The 18,944-nt window shown below is 47.1% G+C and overlaps 2 protein-coding genes across 6 annotated transcripts in view; one reads left to right on the top strand and one right to left on the bottom strand.

Annotated features, from left to right (window-relative positions):
• Nucleotides 1-1,243, bottom strand: part of PTBP1 (polypyrimidine tract binding protein 1) — a 76,568-nt gene extending 75,325 nt beyond the window's left edge. Inside the window, exon 1 of one of the 2 annotated variants that reach the window (XM_048496980.1) lies at nt 1,112-1,243. In XM_048496980.1, the coding sequence (XP_048352937.1) occupies nt 1,112-1,119 (8 nt within the window). In that variant the 5' untranslated portion in view covers nt 1,120-1,243. The remainder of the gene's footprint in view (nt 1-1,111) is intronic. The other variant, XM_048496981.1, reaches the window with a different exon arrangement.
• LOC125432887 (WAS/WASL-interacting protein family member 3-like) lies at nt 443-18,065 on the top strand. Of its 4 annotated transcripts, XM_048496985.1 has the most exons (6): nt 566-662; nt 7,361-7,424; nt 10,242-10,266; nt 10,358-10,411; nt 12,797-14,428; nt 17,563-18,065. In XM_048496985.1, the coding sequence occupies exon 5, from the start codon at nt 13,256-13,258 to the stop codon at nt 14,102-14,104; it is 849 nt and encodes a 282-aa protein (XP_048352942.1). In that variant the 5' UTR covers nt 566-662; nt 7,361-7,424; nt 10,242-10,266; nt 10,358-10,411; nt 12,797-13,255; the 3' UTR covers nt 14,105-14,428; nt 17,563-18,065. The 4 variants fall into 4 exon arrangements, with proteins under 4 accessions (XP_048352943.1, XP_048352942.1, XP_048352940.1 ...); XM_048496986.1 differs by lacking the exons at nt 566-662; nt 7,361-7,424 and adding an exon at nt 443-550; XM_048496983.1 differs by lacking the exon at nt 7,361-7,424.
• The last annotated feature ends 879 nt before the right edge of the window (nt 18,066-18,944 follow it).

The raw sequence follows: 18,944 nt of genomic DNA, 5'->3' as shown, positions 1-18,944 counted from the left end.
TAGAACCAAGAGTCACGGGTTCAAGGGGCAGGAAACGAGATTCCACCTAAACATTAGGAAGGACTTCCTGACAGTCAGGGCTGTTCAACTGCCTCGGATAGTTGTGGAGTCTCCTTCTTTGGAGGTTTTGAAAGAGGCTGGATGAATATATGTCAGGAGTGCTTTGATGGCAGGGGGTTGGACTTGATGACCCTCGGGGGCCTCTTCCAACTCTGATTCTAAGGCTGTCAGGAGCTAACCGAGCCCCTCCACCACACGATGCGCAGGAGAAGGGCGGCCAACGGACTTTGCGCAAGCGCACCTCAACTCCGCCCGGTTCCTGTTCCCATCTTTAGCCGGCCCTCCCTTCCTCCCGCGTGACGCGGAGAGAAACATAGGAAGGGAGGACCGTATTTCACTTTCCTCCTCCACAATTTCCCTTTTCTCTAAGGGTGAGGATGAGAGTGGGCGTGGCCAGCAGGAGGGCGGCCCCGGCAAACACCTCGGGCGGAAAGCAGAAGAAAAGATGGGGCAGGGAGGGAAGAGCCAGAGGAGCGCATGCCCAGTCCAGGTGGGGCTCAGAACTTTGAAGAGCGGTTGGAGGCAGGCGGGGGAGGGGAACAGGGAGCGCGCGCGCCCCAGAACGTGCAGGAGAGGGAAGCGAGCGCGCGTGCGCAGTCCAGGTGAGCGGAACGGGAGCGCGCGTGCGCGCTGCTAGAACGTGGGGGGAGGGCGCTCGCCCGCGGCCAAACGAGTGGGCGCGCAGTTCAGAGGATCCCGAGGAGAGAGCGTGAGGCGCGTCCGCGAGGGATGGGAATGGGCCGCGTGCGCGCTCTCCTCGGCCCGTGAGGAAGGGGCTGAAACCCCCCCGCCCCCCGACTCAGGGGCCGAACTGGAAAAATTGTAAAAGAAAGACCCGAGGCCCTGCCCCCCCGCCCCCCCCCCCGATGAAGGAAAACCGCGGCTTCTCTTTCGCCCATGACGGGAGAAGCGCCACGGGGCGCCTCTTCAGGGGAACGGGACTCCGGCGGGGGCTCCTCACGCCGAGCCCAGAGGAGCCTCGCTTTGCGCCCGCCAGGAGACCCATCTCCCCTTGAGGCCAAGGCGGCGCCCGGCGCTCGATGCTCCTCACCCGTCCATGGCACACGAAGACGACCCGAAGGGAACGGAGTGGAGGCGCCGGAATAGCAGGAGCGAACCCAACGGCTACGTGTTATATAGACTCACAAAATGGCGGCGCGGGCTGGCCACGCCTCCCGGTCCACTCGGCGGCAAAGCGCCATTGGCTGCTGGCTGCGTCGCACTGACGAGGCGGCCTGGAAAGTCTCTCGGCGACACGGGACCCTCCTGGCCTAGGACGTAGGACCGGGTTCCATTGGCCGGACGTGGGGGAAATTGGGAGGAACCAGATCCCAGCGCGTGGCGCTATTGGACAAAGGTCATGTGGGGCGCTTCTTGCGATGGCTGCCAGTGAAGGAAAAATCAGCCATCTTAAAGATGGGACGGTGTTTTGATGGGGGCGAGTGGTGGTTGTGTGCCGCCATTTTGAATGAGGGCTTTCGTGTCCTTTATGGGTTGGAGCCAGGGAAGCGGCGGTCATCTTAGATGTGGGCAAACGCATCTGAGTGTTACAGTGACTGGGCGGAGAAGCCGAGGGACTACATGACCCGTTGCCAACCCCCAGCCGGCCCCTGAATAATTCAACTTTACTTTTATTGGCATTTGGGGCAAAAAAAAATCGGTTCAAATATGATAAAGTCTTCAGGTGAAAACTTCAAAAGAGATTCAAAACAAGTATACCCTAGGCCAGATGAGAATACTCAGGAAACGCTACATTTTGCTATAAGCTGGAGCAATATGGCTGCTAAAAAATTTGCCACTGTTGTAAATGAGTCTTTGTCTCTCAGAAGAAGTTTTATTAATTTATCTTCTTTTAGGCATTTGAGGCTCTTCTCATTAATGCATTGTCCAAGGGGTAAAGGGCTGATCCGGCCAGAAGATAGCAGCCCACCAGAGCATCCAAAAGAGATTGGGCAACCTAATAAGGAACCTTGCCAGGAAGAGGAGGCAACAGAAGTATCATCTGCATCAGTCAATTCAGAATGGGCTACATGTTGCCCAAAGTCAGAAGAAGTGAAACTGGACAGTGAACATAAAATTCCCAATCAAGCAAAAATAGTTGAAGCATCTCATGAACAAGAGAATTCTTCTTACTTTCCAGGAACTAGTTTAACTAAAGAACCAGGAAGCAAGGCTGAGGTTGTTGCCGGAAGTGAATGTGGTAGTGTTTGTAATTGAGCAACAAGGCAGGTATTGCAGCCAAATAAGCATAATTGCTGCTAGAATGGTAACCGTCAGTCTCCTCCACTTGTGCATTTGTTGAAGATTCCTGGATATCTCCGGGCGCTAAATCCAATTTCCAGACAGCATCTTTAAAGCATGGACTGTGTGAACTCAGACCCCTCAGAAGTCCCTCCCAAACCTCCCCTGTCCCAGGCCCAATCCCCAAATCTCCAGGAACGTCTAGGCCTGGGGTTGGCAACTCTCCAATTTACCCTAGGGTTTGTTTGGATGGAAATGGGTGATTTTTGTAGATTGCAGCAGATTGGGAGGGGGGACGTTTACGGCTGCAGTGTTGGGGGAGAGACCTGACACTCTGCAGTCATCTTGAGAACTGGCAATATCATAGCCACATCATGTGCTGGCAATTAGAGGTACTTTGGATTCTAAATTCATTTGGAGATTTAGGGGAAGTGGGGGCATCCTTCCTCACAGGAAAAGGTTTTGCTCTTTATGTCAGTTGCCTAATTTTAAGAAATTCATGTTTTCTTTCCATAAACGGCACATGAATGAAAGGATTTGTTTCATCATCAATTTAATTTGTACCCCGCCCTATCCCCGAAGGGACTAACAACATAAATAAAATACGTTATAACATTATGACTAAAATGACTAAAATAGTCAAATTTCAGATGGTGACTTAACACTACAAACCTAACAATATACTAATAGTTGTTAGCAGCAGCACTATTTTAATGCACAACAACATACATCAAACTAGATCTAGACTATCAAATACATTAACAGCAAAAACAGTATATTAACAGCATAGTCATCAGCATATCGGAACATCAATATATAGGCAATACCAAATAGTAATATATCAATACATTCACAACATATGTTTCCAATGTATCAATACATACTACATAACATTAACATTATCAATACATGATTCCATAAAATTAACAGTAATACTTAACTCTATAACATTAACAATAAAACAAAAGCTACAACCTACTAAGACTACTCTACAACTATAACTGCTGCACAAAACAACCTACTAGTACTACCTGATTACTCCAAAGGGGTTGGCTATGTCCATCTAACTTACACTCCTAACAATGAAAAGGAAAAAGCTAACTACATTCCCTAACCATGTATACATATAAGGGGAAAGCTAACTAGCTGACAAAATACAAAAGGCTCCTAGTAGCCCACACTCCTAACTAGCTACATTAAGCAGCGGCAAAAAAGAGCAGTAGTGCAAAAGCTCAGGAACGAATAAGGCCAATGTCTCCTTTCCCTCGACCAGTCTACTGGGGGGCTTCTGCCACCAACCCACATTGCTTAGTCCATAGCCACTGGTCTGTTGCGAGTCGCAATGATCATCCGTGCAAAGACTAAAAGCCAGTTCTTGCCCACAGGCAGCACAGGCCAGTTCAGCAGGATCCATGTCTGCTCTTCTTAGAAGTCTTAGTCTGCCACTGCGGGGAAATCTCTGCCACCGATTCCCCGCCATTTGACTCCTGGCTACTCAGTGTAGTAAGATAGTCCTACCACCCACTTGTACCTGTCCTCTCCACAATGACTCTTTGCTGTGCTGTCCTCTGCCACCGACTCTCCCCCGTCCAACTCACCGAGAAAACCACTGCCATCGGATCCTTGCACCCGCCGCCCTTGCAACTTGATCCCCACCATTCAATCCACGGGGGGGGGGGGGGCTCCTGCCACCAGCCTCCCCCCAGCTGGTTCCCCGATCGAAATTGGGGCTCTTTACCAGTCTTGGTCTCTTGGCAACAGCACAGCGGCTCGACAAAACCTGACACACTGGAAGCAGAAGTCTGGGCTACCAATGCATATCCAATGTTTGCTAGCAATGACCATAGCACCTGGTCACATGACCCCCTGGTGGCCTGGGGCTGGATGAACAACAGCCTGCATTGACTGCTGTGCTATTAGGGGTTGGACATTCCCATGATCCCTAGGGGCAGTTATGAGAATAAGAATGCCCTTCCATATGTGTGTGTAGGTTTAGTTCAAAAAGGTCTCCAGCAGGGGCAAAATGGGTTCCAGACAAAAGACAATTGGCATCTGGGAGGGCTGATGCAAACACTAAACTCGCCATTCCTCCTGACAGCCTTAATGGAATGCAAGCTGTGGAATAATGGGCTCCTGCCAGAAGCTACTAATCTCATTAGGACTGATGTCATCTGTACCCTCTGACAAACACCCACTGAATAGAGCTATAATGTACCCAGGCAACAGAGAAGACCATCAGTATTTTACCTCACCTTGAAACTGTATCCTCAGACATTGGTTTCACACACAGCTGCTTCATGTGTTTTTTTGGTTTAAGACCAGAGACTACCATTCGGAGGTCCCTGGGAATACTCACCAAAAATCTCATCAAACATATTGTTCTCCTGAGGTATTTTCATCTCTGTTGCCTCAGGAAGTGTGTCACCCTTTGAAGTTAGGTAGCAAACTCCCGTGTGTGGGGGGTTGTATCCAGTGTGGTATAGTGGTGAAGAGTGGTGGACTCAAACCAGGAGAACCAGATTCGTTTCTCCACTCCTACATTACGCTGGGTGACCTTGGGCTAGTCACAGTTCTCTGAGAACTCTCTCAGCCATACCTACCTCATTAGGTTGTGTTGTTGGAAGAGGCTGGGAAGGAGTTTGTAAGCCACTTTTAGACTCCATACCGAACAGAACTGTAAATCCAAACTCTTCTTTTCTTTTTGCCACATATCTGATGTCGCCCTCCTATCAGGTCAATATGCACTGGCTGCTCTATCTTTTGGGCAGGTAACATATCACGTGAACCAACTCCCTCGATCCATACATTACTTCCATAGGCTCTGTATGTGTGAGATACCCCACTGTGGCTGGGAAAGAGCGTGAGTAATGCTTCCTGGGATGGCCTGTCAGCTGATGGTCGCAGCACAGGCGTAGCTACCATGGGGACATCCGGGGACAAGCGCCCCGGGCGCCACCTTGTGGTGGGCGGAAAAATTGCAGGTTCGTTTGAAGCTTTCTGTATTTTTTACTGTTTTTTTCCAATTTTGGTCTGCAGGAGGCACAGTTTTTAGGCTAGTGGCACCAAAATTTCAGGCTATCGTCAGGTGACTCTCCTGATGATATCAGCCAAGTTTGGTGAAGTTTGGTTCAGGAGGTCCAAAGTTATGGACCCCCCCAAAGGGGAGTGACCCCAGCCTCCCTCCATTGTTTTAATGGGAGCTAATAGCAGATGGGAGCATTTATCATTTTGAGGGTCCACTAACTTTGGACCCTCTGAGATCAAACTTCCACTAAAGCTAGGTGGTAATCATAAGGATGAAATCCTACTTCTGATACCACCAAGGTTTGAGTGACGAAGAAGGTTGGTTCAGGGGGTCCAAAGTTATGGACCCCCAAAAGGAGTGCTCCATCCCCATTGTTTCCAATGGGAGCCCCAATAGTAGATGGGGCTACCCTTTTTGAGAAGGTCCATAACTTTGGACTCCCTGAACCAAACTTCACTTTTAAACCTAGATTGGGTATAGCTATCCAGGATAGTCTCCTAAAAGATAGCCTAAAATTGCTGGTACTGTTATCTTAAACATTGCTCTCTCGTGACAAGCACCCTCAAATTTTCCCCAGATTCTCCTTTAAAATCCACCCCTTTTGGAGTGGATTTAAAGGGAGAATCTAGACTCCCTCGATTAAAAAAAACATTGAAAGTATTGTTGAAGGCTTTCACAGCCAACCAGAATTCAACTGATTGTTGTGGGTTTTACAGGCTGTGTGGCCATGGTCTGAGTAGATCTTGTTCCTAACGTTTCCACCTGCCTCTGTGGCTGGCATGCTTCAGGAGGAGTGTATCACAGGGAGAAGTCTGTTATAAGAGGAAGTCTGGACACAGAGTGTATAACAGACTTCTCTCATGCTGATACACCTCTGAGAGATACCAGCCACTCTGTGAACTCACACCTCTAGTAATTACCAGCCACCAAGATCTACCAGACCACAGCGGGGATGCAGCTTAGAAAACCCACAACAACCAACTTTGACAATGGTGCTGTTTGGGGTGGATGGGTGGGAAATCTACCCTGAAACAGCATCACTTTCAATGTTGTTTAAACTAGAGAGCCCAGAGTCTCTCTTTAAGGTGAATTTAAAAGGAGAATCTGGGCTCTCTGGTTTAAACAACATTAAAAGTGATGCTGTTTCAGGGTGCATTCCCCCCCTTCAAAAATAGCATCACTTTCAATGTTGTTTAAACTAGGGAGCACTGGGTGTGTTCAGATTCATGTGTTGGGGCATGTTCTATAATGTGATGGTGTTTGGTCATGGTGGGGAAGGGGGAGGGGCGCTGCCCATATGCTGGGGGGGGGGGGCGCAAAACTCAGATTTTGTCCCGGGCTCAATTTTCCCTAGCTACGCCACTGGGTCGCAGCAGTTGTGGTAGAAGGTGGCCTATTCCACTTTCACCATGTGCTTAGCTGTGTTGTCAACAGAGCAAGGCCTTGCACCCCCAGGGCCCACTGAACTACCAACAAGATGTCAAGAGAGAGACTCCATTTTGTTGCTTTAAGCCCTTGTAAAAATCCCTTTTCTTCCTCAAGAAAGTTACAGAAAGCAAGTGTTTCCTAATTGGGAATGTGCGTGCTGTTTTTCAGAGGTCATTGTTTGTTAGAAGTATGTGGTCATCTTCATTAATTTTGTAAGCCATCAACTAAGGGGATAACTGGATACATTTTGATTCAGGAAGGAGGGGTGAATCTGTTCTTCATCATATCAAGATAGACTCTGATTGGATTACATCAATGATCACTTGGCATGGCCAGCTAAAACCGTAAATTAGTTCTATCAGTGTTAGTTTATTTATTTATCAAATTTCTTGATTGTCCCTCCCAAACTGGCTCTGGGTGATTTACAATAGGAATAAAACAAGAAAAGCTGACTCGAGAATGATAACCCATAATTTAAAATGGAGTACAGCGCCTACTTCCACTAACTAAAATTAGATAAATTCAGTTAAGTTAAACTCTAATTAAAATTCATGTTGTTACTTTCCTCTTTCTGTGTTCTGCTTTGCTGTTACCCTGCCTGACAAGTTTTTGGAACTTCGCGCATGCATGGAATATATCTGGTACCTTTGGCTTGCAAGTATTTTGCCTGGTATGTAGACTTTAGCTTTTGTTGTTTTGTATTTGTGTCTGAATTGTACTTTTTTAATGTGTTCACTGTTATGTTTTTTTAAACCTGTGTCTTTAATAAAAATTTTAAAAATTCATTTGTATCTGAATTGTACCTTGATTTCTGTGTTCATTGTTATGTTTTTTAAGCATGTGTCTTTCTTTAATAAAAATTTTTAAAATTTGTTTGGTGTTTAAAGGCCCTTTCCGCACGGGCAGTATATGGCGCCCTGGGAACGGCAAAAAGCCGTCCCCAGGGAGCCATTCACTGGTGCAGCACGCTTTGCAGCGATGCCGCCTAAGCACTGCCCGACTATAAGCCTTGAAGCTTCGCCGTTTACCGACCTCGTTCGGAAGGCGAGGTTCCGGAAAAAGCGGCGGCTTGAAAAGCCACTGCCATGCGAATGGCAGCGGCTCCAAGGCGCTCTCCCCCCCTTCCACCCTTCACTTACCTTGTCTCCGGCCGTCTGGCGCGTTGCCAAGGCCTGGGGACACGCCCCGCTGCCCTGCGACGCTGGGCATGTCCCCAGGCCTCGGTGATGTGCCGGACAGCCGGAGACAACTGGGCAATGGCGCTCCGCGGCGACGTCTTCCTGGCTGTTTCTGGAATGCACTGACCCAACCCCCATCGACGCAGTGCGGAAACGGCTGAAGTTTTGGTTCAGGGCCCACAGCTTGGCACTGTTACCACCCCAAAGGCTGGGTCAGGTCTTTGACATGATGGCAGTTCACTCAATAATAAGAGTGCAGTGAACACAAGATCACATGTAGTGCACAGTTTGTTATTATGCTAGATGAGGAATGCAAGGTAGGGCAGAGAATCAGATCGAAAGACTTGAGCCATGGAAATGGAGCCCGGCTTGAAGCTGAAAGGTGTGGAAGTTGCTTCGGATACAAGCAGCTGTTCAGATGGTGAAGAGGAAGAAAATTTTATTTGCTTCTCTGAGAATGCTATTGAGTCCTTTGAATCCAGTTGATCCAGAACGGAACAGAGGCTTGGAATGTTGTCAGAGTAGAGCTGAAAAGACCTACTGGGGATGCCAACTACACCAGGGGATGGTGAAAAAATATTCATGAATAACCAGCAAGCTATGCTGAATTTGCTAGCAATTTTTTTACTCTTTTTGAAACAGCATGTTCCAGATTCTGCCTATTTCCAAATTCTGTGGGCACAGATTTCTGGAGAGCTCACCCAGAGAGGAAACAGAAATTATCAGACTTTTAAACCGCTTGCCCTTTGGGAAGACCAAAAACCAGTTGCGGCAGGAGTTGCACAAGGCTTCCCCAAAGCATAAAAAGACTATGCCAGATTTTATGTCCAGGATACGGAGAACTACTGATTTATGGATGAGTGCAGCCGGAGCAGACGCTCTGTCACCGAACTGCCAGAGAGCAGTTCTGCCAAGCACTTCCAGAAGGAGCGGGTGAGCTAGTCCAGGCTAGGAATTCTAGAGGCTTGAATGAAATGGCAGAGCAAGTGATGGCCTTAAAGATTAGAGAGAGAAAACTCCCCAGCAAACCTAGTGGGAGAAAACTGGTCATCGGTAGACCGCATAGGGCATCTGAAAGATCACTTAACAAGACCACCCATCCAGGTCAGTGTAAACAGTTTCCCCAGAAAGGTGACAAGCCTACCGCCAGTTCAGCTCCAATGCCTGTGTGTTTTTACTGCAAAGAGCCAGAAAGGCTGTAAGAACTTCAAGCTAAAGGCACTGCCAAAGTCTACCGCCAGTTCAGCTCCAATGTCTGTGTGTTTTTACTGCAAAGAGCCAGAAAGGCTGTAAGAACTTCAAGCTAAAGGCACTGCCAAAGTCCAGCTTTATGCAGGAGAGACCGGTCTGCAGCATCAGACTGAATCTTGGGAGACAGAGAATTCCAGTTTGGATGTTTCCAGAGCAGACATTGTTCGTCAGCCTGTCAGTCTGCAATGGCCAGGCCCAGCACATGCAACAGCCAGAAGGAAGAATGGAGCCAGTGGAGAAGACCAGCTAGAAGAGTGTCAGGCCACGCCATCCTTGGCCTGCCAGAGAGCACGTACACAGCCCAGCACCAGCCCAGCACCAGCTGGGCTCGCTATCTCCTTGCCCCAAGGCCACGGGGCCTCTGCCTTTTGTTTCGCATGTAACTACTTCTAATCTTTCTTTCACAGGGAGTAACTCACCTATTCTCAAAAGAATGTCACTGTATCACTGTCCTTTCTCACGGTGATATTGGGGGAATGCAAAGGTGGGGGCTTAATGGGTTGAATCAAACTGTAACCTTAAAGTATATATTGGGGCCAGGGAGTTTGAATCTCAGATTCAGCTTGACACAGTTCTAATAAAACTCTTGGACCTTTCTTGAGACTTGTTATTGACTGGAGTACCAGACCCTTACAAAGAGCCTGCTCAAGTCAAGAAGTCAAGAAGAAATTTATTAGTTATTTAAATTGTTAAGTTTATGAGTGATTATAATGTAGATTATATATTAGTGTATAAGAAAAGGAAGTGAAATTAGTAATAACTGATATGTTAGTTTATAAGGTTATGTGTTTAAACATGTTAGTATTCTATAGGTTGTAGTGACAACTCAAATTGGTTAGACATGTATTGGAACCATGGTTTCCATTTTTCTGCATATTCTTTGTATGGTTTTCCCCTTAATTGATTAGCTTGTCTGTCCATTGTTGCGTAATATGCAACCTTCATTTCCCATTCTTCTATTGTTGGTATGTGTTCAGTTTTCCAATGTCTAAACAAAACAATTCTTGCTGCTACTGTCATATATGAAAATAAATGATTATGTTCTTGCAATTTTCCAGGCTCGTACATTACCGGGTCCATCAGGTAAGTTCAAGATGTCTTTTTAAATTGTATTTTCAAAATATTAATATTTTTTCATACAACATAATCCAGTATTTTTTTACCTCTTTACAAGACCACCACATGTGATAAAACGACCCTGTGTCCATTCTGCATTTCCAGCAAAATGGTGAGTATCCTTTCTGACTCTTTGCCAATATTGCAGGTGTTATATATGTTCAATTTTTTTGCAGGTGTTATATATGTTCAATTTTTTCAATTTTTTTGCAGGTGTTATATATGTTCAATTTTTTTTCCATATGTCTGTGTTCGGTGATAGTTTATAAACATTTTATGTTATCAATGCATTTATTGATGGTTGTTCTGCGATATTATGTTTATTGATGTTATTATTATGTTATTGTGCACCGCCCTGAGCCTTTTGGGGGAGGGCAGTATATAAATGAAATATACCATACCAGATTGTCCTTTGTACCTATGAGGAAAATTAAGGTTCACCCATTTGAATCTCAAATTGTTTTCATGGATCTTATTCAGATCCACATGGCAAGCAATGGGTTTAATGACCAGTATTCTATTTTGGTGACCACTGTGACTATGAGTTTGTGACTGGGTGTGATTTGTTGTCTAAATGTGAGCAAACGAATACTGTAAAAACGCACTGTCAGAGTGACAAGGCTTGGCCTGAAGGGGGCAAGGGTCCTCCCTGGCTATTTTTGATCCCCAGCCTCCCTGGCTATTTTTGATCCCCAGCCTGAAATGGAAGTACCTGCGATCTCTCAGCAACTTAAGGCCAATTAAAATGTCCAACTTTGGCTGAAATCAGAGATAAAGTCAGAATCTCCTCTGAAGTACTGTCCCGTAGCCACTCTGTAAGATTCATGTGGGAAGATGGACTGCTATACAACAAGCGTTTGACAAAAGGCAAATCTGATGAATGGGAGCTAAAAAAAACAATTGGTAGTAGTGCTACACTGTAGGGAAGAAGTCTTAAATATAGATCATAGCATGCCTTATCAGGTCATTTGGGGATTTAAGGGGATTTAACAAAGAAGAAAAAGACGACGAGCTGCAGCTACCATCAAATAGCTGGGAGGTTTTTGCGCAGGTTGTTGGCTGTTGTATGCTTCAGGATGAGTTTGGAGGTAGAATATATTTGTTTGCTTTGCATTTGCATTTGTCAGTCGCTCACCTGCCTCTTCAGTTTAAAGTATCTGATCAACCACAGACACTTGGAAAGAAGGCATTTCCTTGTTCCTTAACACATGAGAAAATTCTGAATCAGTCAGTCATTTTCCATTGTTTCATTTCATTTTGAAAAACTGCTGGTACAAAACAAGTATTTTTTTCTTTCCATGCCTGTGGAAAATTTTGTTTTAAAAGATTAAGAGTGGAAAGGAAAAAGAAGGGTGGGTCGCAGTGCTGTGTGCAGTTGAACCCAGCAACAATGCAAAAGATGGAGCACTGAGCTGTAGAATATGGTGATTCCGGTTTCTGAAAGTAAGCTGGTGCTGGAGAAATTCAAAAAGCTGCTCTCTTACTTTAGACAACTTTAGCTTGCTGATTTTGGGAGGGGGGGTAATGATGTTTCCCCCCCTTCCCCAAGCTTTCAATGTGTGAGCTAGGCATACAGTGAGTCTCATCCCATAAACATAGAGCTGATTGCACTTTCCACAACCTCTGGCAACTTTCTAGCAGGTGTGTCAAACCAATGGCCATTCCCTCTCCTTTGTTTTCAGCAAGTGGAGCTTGGAGTTAACAACTTCTGGACCAGTGAATTTCCATTTAACCATCACAGTAAAGAGCTGGCCCACTTGCAGACCTCTCCTCTTCCAGGGCTCAGACCCTTCGCAAGCTACCTAAGACAATTTCTGTTGCCCAGGTCTTGTTTGTCATGACCCTGTGATGTCTTAGCCTGGGTCCTGCCATATTTCTGGTTTGGTTTATTAGTTTATTAGATTTGTATACCCCCCTACCCCCGAAGTGCTCAAGGCTGTGAAAAACAGCTGCAGGATAATATCAACAATAATCATAACATTCAATAGTAACCAACAAAGCATAACATCAATAAACAGGAAGTGCATAACATGGCATGAATAAATAAACAACATAGTGTTTTAACCCAACATTCTAGCTATAATACATACAGCTTTCTGAAATGTGATTTATAATAGTACAGCATCAACATAATACACTATGTTGTATCACTGCATTCCATAACATTGCATAATAACAATAATAATAATAACAATAATAATAAAATAACATCACCAATTATAAACAACAATACTCATATAATAACATTCCTAGCAGCCTAAGAACAATAATTATTATGGGGATTTTGCTATTGCTGCTTTCTTTATTCTGGGGGTGGTGGAATGGGTTAATTGCTTTCTAAGTGACTATCAACTGTCTTCTGTATGATGTTATACTGTACCAGGTGCTGTTCAAGGTCAGTGCCTGGCCATCTCTTCTGTTATCTTTTTCACAGTTCTGTTATCTTTTTCACAGTTTCTTTTGGGCGCACTTCTGTCTTCTGTTATCTTTTTCACAGTTTCTTTTGGGTGTGCTATCAGTATGATCTCCTCGGAGACCCAGCCGGGAGGTGCGTCTGCGACAATGGGCGCCCTAATCCTGAGGACTTATCGGGAGCTTCGGATTCAGCCTCTGAACCAACAGAGGGGCCCCGGACACTGCTTGGAGGTGCAACAGGCGGAGAAGCCCCTACCCCAGGTGGATTTTTTGACTCTATCAACCAGTTCATGACTGCCCTGTTAGACGGCTCACAGGGAGTCACCATGCGGCGGTGGTGGGGTCTGGACTATTGAGATTCACAGCCTTCGGGTTTTGGCAGTGCAACGTGGGTACCACACCTTTGGCTGGAAATAGGTTGTTGCCCGGCCACCCATCGGAAGGGGCTAATTAGTCGGAAGCTGAAGCTTGGCAGATACTCCAGGCATCGGAGGAGGCCTGGGATTCAGAGCGTGAAGAGTATAGTCGGGCTCTGCACCATATGGAACGAGATATGGAACACCAGCGAGCTGCCCTTGTCCAGGCACGCCAAGTAGCCCCAGCCCAGCCTGCACCAGCACCGGCACCAGCTCAGCCTGCTCAACCAGCACCAGACCCAGTTCCAGCATCTGTGCCAGCTCAGTCTGTCCGACCCGGACCCGTGCTGGCCCTGGTTCCAGTACCAGGCCACCTGCCTCCTCAGCTGGCTCCAGGAGGGGGCCCCCTGCTGCCAGCTGCACCTGTTCCATTACCAGTCCCACCCCTGATGCCGCCATTCATGCCACCAGGATGGGGCGCTCCGGGAGGTGTGTTGCCGAACTTTGCACCTTATGGAGTAGCTCCCCCTCCGTTCATACCTAGGGTCCGGCTGACTACTCATTTTGATGGGACTCAGGACTTGCTCCCGGCTTTCCTGGTTCAGGTCAATGCCCACATGTTGCAATATGGACGGCAGTACCTGAACGATTTTGAACGTGTTTGTGAGATTGGGTCAATGCTGGATGGCCCTGCAGCCAACTGGTACGTGAGACTCTTCCAACGTCAGGCTGCAGAGCTGCGCAACTTACAGGACTTTATGATGGTCCTACATCATCATTTCGAGAGCCTGTTTGTGGGCGAGCAAGCTAAACAGGAACTCATGGAGATGCGGCAAGGCAAGACCCCATTTGCAGAGTTTGTGGAAAACTTCCGCACCGTGGCCAGTAAGATCCAGGATTGGGATGATCCTGTGAAAATTTTCGCTTTCAAGAAAGCCCTACACCCGGACTTGATAAACTGGGCTTTTGTTAGGGATAGCCCTCAGACCCTGATGGATTGTACTCACGGGAACTGCGGATACCCGAATGTGTGAGGCAGCCACATTGGGAGTTCAGGTTGGGCGGTCCCCAATAGCTCAACCACGCCGGGGGTGGGGTGCTCCTAGTCCTAAACCTACCCACCCTGCTCCTCCGAAGCGCCAGATCTCGGTGGAAGAGAATGCCTGCCGCCTGAATCTCTGCCTGTATTGAGGCGGGAAGGGCCATATTGCTGCGATTTGTCCCGCCAAGCGCACCCCCACTCCAGCCACTTCTACTCCGGTGGCCAAGCCGGCCAAACCGCCGCCAAAAGGGGGCGCCCATGCAGCGGTTCCACACATTGATGGTCGATCCCGTGTGAACCTCCCAAGCCAGAGCGGGTGAGTGAAGCTATAATTCTGCCTCTTGTTCTTACTAACGGGCCCGGCTGCCCGAAGCTAGTGGTCCAGGTAGATACCGGCTATTCCCACTGTTTAATACATCCCCACTTAGTAGATGCACTTGGCCTGCAGCCTGTCCTGTTGAAAGAGACCATTCGGTTTGATCAAATGGATGGCAGTCCGATGGGCAGCAGTGCCATCACCTCTTGCACCCCAAAGATTCTGACTAACTGTGAGGGACGTTGGGAACGTCGTAGTTTCATTATTGCCCCCATATCTCAATACCCGGTAATACTAGGACTATCTTGGCTTGTGGATCATGACCCGTTGGTGAAATGGTCTCAACGTGTTTTGACGTTTACCAAGCTGCCTTGTGGGGACCATATGAGCCCTGATCCCCCCGAACACTTGTTGCACCCATCAGAGGGGCTTGCTTGCTCTCTGTCCCAAGCTCCTGTTAACCCTGAGATTCCCTCGCCGTACCGGGACCTATGGCAAGTTTTTGAAGAGACTGAGTGTAACTCTTTGCCACCCCATCATGATACTGACTGTAAAATTGAATTGGTCCCTGGTACGAAGCTGCCCAAGGGACGGTTGTATCCCATGAGTCCTGCTGAGGATGCAGGCATTCCTGGATAAGAATTTAGCTCACAAATTCATTTGGAAGGCACGCAGCAGTTTTGTGCCCCCGGTTCTGTTTGTAAAAAAGAAAGACGGTTCCCTGCAGCTTTGCACAGACTACAGGGGTTTGAACGCAGTATCTGCCTCTAATAAATATCTGCTACCCCTAATCAAGGACTTACTTGCGAATTTTGGCTCTGGTCGCATTTTTACCAAGTTGGACTTACGCAAAGCCTATTACCGGGTGCGAATGGCTGAGGGGCATGAACATTTGACTGCTTTTAATACTCGTTATGGGCAATATGAGTATTTAATTATGTCTTTTGGACTCTCTGGAGCTCCCGCCGTGTTTCAGAGTCTGGTCAACGGGATCCTAGATGACTTGTTATTTAAAGGGGTGGTCGTTTATTTGGATGATGTTTTGATTTACTCCAGTGATGAGAAGTCTCATATTGCTTTGGTTCACGAAGTGTTGTCCCATTTGTTAGCAAACTCCCTATTTGTGAAGCTTTCCAAATGTGAATTTCATAAGCCACAGCTGGATTTTTTAGGTTACCGCATTTCTGCCGCTGGTTTGGAAATAGACCCCGCCCAAGTGACTGATGTAATGGCATGGCCCCCTCCTCAGACTCTTAAGCAGTTCCAGTCTTTTCTGGGCTTTGCCAATTTCTACCATGACTTTATCCCTCACTTTTCTTCCTTGGCTCTTCCTTTGACTGATCTTTTAGGTACCAAGGAGAAAGGTCCCACTGCTTCCCGCCCTGCTGCTCCATTGGTTTGGAGTTCTGCTTGCCAGACTGCTTTTGATTCTCTGAAAGCAGCTTTCACTTCAGACCCTGTTCTCGCCCACCCTGACCCCCCTTTGCCATTTGTGGTGTATGTTGATGCTTCGGACAAGGCCTTAGGGGCTGCCCTCCTTCAACGGGGTTCGGATGGTCGTCTCCACCCCTGTGGTTATCTCTCCCGCAATTTTTTAAGTGCTGAACTTAATTGGACTGTTGGTGATAAATAAACCTGTGCTATCAAGGTCACTCCACTATGTGGAGACACTTCTTAGAGGGAGCGGAGCACCCCTTTGAGGTTTGGACTGCTCATAAAAACCTGGCTGCACTCTGCTCCCCGGACCGGCTTTCTGCTAAACAAAACCGCTGGGCAGACTTTTTTGCATGCTTTTGTTTCACGTTTCATTTTTTTCCTGGGCAAGGCCAACCATTTAGCGGACGCCCTTTCCTGCTTGCCAGAGGGGGAGGAGCGCAAGGTAGTTCCTCTGCTTTCCTGCACTATTCTTTCCCCCACCCACTTGGGCTTGGCCGTTACTCAGTTGCAGGCGAAGGCAGAGCCCCCGCCATCAGTGTCTCCTCCCGGACACCTTCTCTCCGCCTTCTTGGAGGCGGGAAAGTCCTCTGTGCCTCCTACGGAGGGAGGCGATGGTTTGATTCTACGTGACGGCGTTTGGTATCATGGCTCGCTGTTGTATGTGCCGCCCCATCTGTGTTCTCAAATCCTCCACCAGGGGCACAATTCCAAGTCAGCCGGCCACGTTGGCTTTGTAAAAACTTTGCATTTGCTTCATAGACAATTTTGGTGGAAAACCATGCGTAAGGATATCGAGGCTTATATCAAGGCCTGTCCTGTCTGTGCTATGGCAAAATCAGTTCCGGGCAGGCCCCATGGATTATTGCAGGACATTGCACTGCCCAGTGGGCCCTGGCAGGTTATCTCCATGGATTTTATTACGGATTTGCCATTGAGTCATGGCAAAACGGTGATCTGGACTGTAGTTGATCTGTTTGCTATGCAGGCCCATTTCTTTCCTTGTACCTCCATTTCCACTGCTCAGAAACTGGCTGAACTGTTTATGCTGCATATTTACAGGTTGCATTCTGCCCCCAAGAAAATAATTACAGATAGGGGCTCGCAATTTGTATCCCGTTTTTGGAGGGCATTTATGAAGTTGTTGGGCATTGAACAAGGGTTGTCTTCGGCCTACCACCCCCAATCTGATGGAGAGTCTGAGAGGTCCAATCAGACTTTGGAGCAGTACCTAAGGTGTTATGTAAACTATCAGCAGGATAACTGGGTTGATCTGTTGCCCTTTGCGAAATATGCTTACTATAACTCGGTTCATAGTAGTACGGAGTAAGACTCCTTTTGAGGTGGTTCATGGCCGTTCAGCTCCCTCTCTGCCCATGCTTCAGCTGGGGGACGTCCCTGAACCTGGGGTTAAGGAATGGATGCAATCCATTGCTGATCAATGGCCTCCTGTCTTGAAAGCACTTCAGGAGGCTAGAGACTCGTACAAGCAACAGGCCAATAACCACAGACGCAACTTTCCCCTAGTGGTGGGAGATATGGTGTACGTCTCCACCAAAAATCTCCGGGACATTCATCGGCCCTCAAAACTGAGTGCAAAATATATTGGACCCTTTAAGATTGTCAGGGTGATAAACAAAGTGACTGCTGAACTGGAATTACCCAATGCATTGCATAAAATACACCCTGTTTCATTGCAGCTTACTGAAGAAGACGTGTTCCCCGGATGTCTGGCATCCAGAGAAGAAGATTCCTCCTACGGTCCTGATTAATGGAACTAGACATTATGAACTTTCTTGATTCACGCATCTATCGAGACTGCTTGCAGTATTTGGTCTCTTGGAAAGGTTGTTTACCTGGGCAAAATCAGTGGATATTTTGCTGAGAATGTTAAAGCCCCCCACCTCGTTAAAGCTTTTCATCACAACTGCCCAAGCAAGCCAGGGGGAGGACCCTAGAGGGAGCGGAATGTCAGGAGGCCTGTTATTATGGGGATTTTGCTGTTGCTGCTTTCTTTATGCTGGGGGTGGTGGAATGGGTTAATTGCTTTCTAACTGACTATCAACTGTCTTCTGTACAATGTTATACTGTACCAGGTGCTGTTCAAGGTCAGTGCCTGGCCATCTCTTCTGTTATCTTTTTCACAGTTCCTTTTGAGCGTGCTTTCCCAGGATGGGGGCGGGGGGTGCAAGCTACTTTAACTACTGGGTTTTGCACAGGCAAACCTCAGTTCTGGCATGACCAGAGAAGATCCTCAATACTCAATAAACTACTGTTCTTATACACGAGTTTGTTTCAGATTTTGGGATTCTGACAGATTTCTATCTATCAAGTGCAACAAGAACGTGAACAGAATCTACTTGAATAAATATAAGTTTTACTTCTTGTAATTTACTTCTCAGGAGGATTAATTTACTGCATATTCCCATGACTGAACATAACTCTGGTATATTAAATGAATATATCCAATGGGTTCCACCCCCCAAAGTCTCCAGTATGGCATATTAAATTGAATTAGTGTTGGTATATGCAAGTGTCTGTCACAATCCAGTTACTAAAGGGTTAACTGTATATAAACCAGTTGCTGAGGTCACTGTTTTATGACCTGCTCTATTGATTGGCTATTGGTCAGTCAGTCAGACCTTGGTTACATGCTTGTGGTCACAAAACCCGAGGTTATAAAGTTAACTCTGTTTCTTTGTTTGAGCACACACTATAGCTGTCAGGCCTGCACCATTCTAGGCCTGGCAGTTTACACGTCCACACCCCAGCCACAGATGGCCCAACCATTATCATCGCTCAAGGCTATGGAGGCCTCCCCCTGCTTCAAAGTAACTAGTTCAATAGAGCTTAGCTGTCCACCCTTACCTATCGTCCTGAAGGAGTGAACTGTCTGCACAAAAATATTGTTGTTTCCACTGTCCTTTCACATGCTGATATTATGGGAATGCGAGGGTGGGGTGACTCCAGGGGTGGAACTAAACTGTAAAGGTATATACCAGCGGTCAGAGAGCCAAACACCCAGTTTCAGCTATCTGAGCCTGGGAATGACACAGTTCCAATAAAGCTCTTGAAAACCTTC

This window comes from Sphaerodactylus townsendi, linkage group LG05 (assembly GCF_021028975.2).
Source record: "Sphaerodactylus townsendi isolate TG3544 linkage group LG05, MPM_Stown_v2.3, whole genome shotgun sequence".
In the NCBI taxonomy this organism is placed as follows: domain Eukaryota; kingdom Metazoa; phylum Chordata; class Lepidosauria; order Squamata; family Sphaerodactylidae; genus Sphaerodactylus; species Sphaerodactylus townsendi.
The sequence above is the reverse complement of the archived record's forward strand: the minus strand, read 5'-3'. Positions and strand labels throughout refer to the sequence as shown.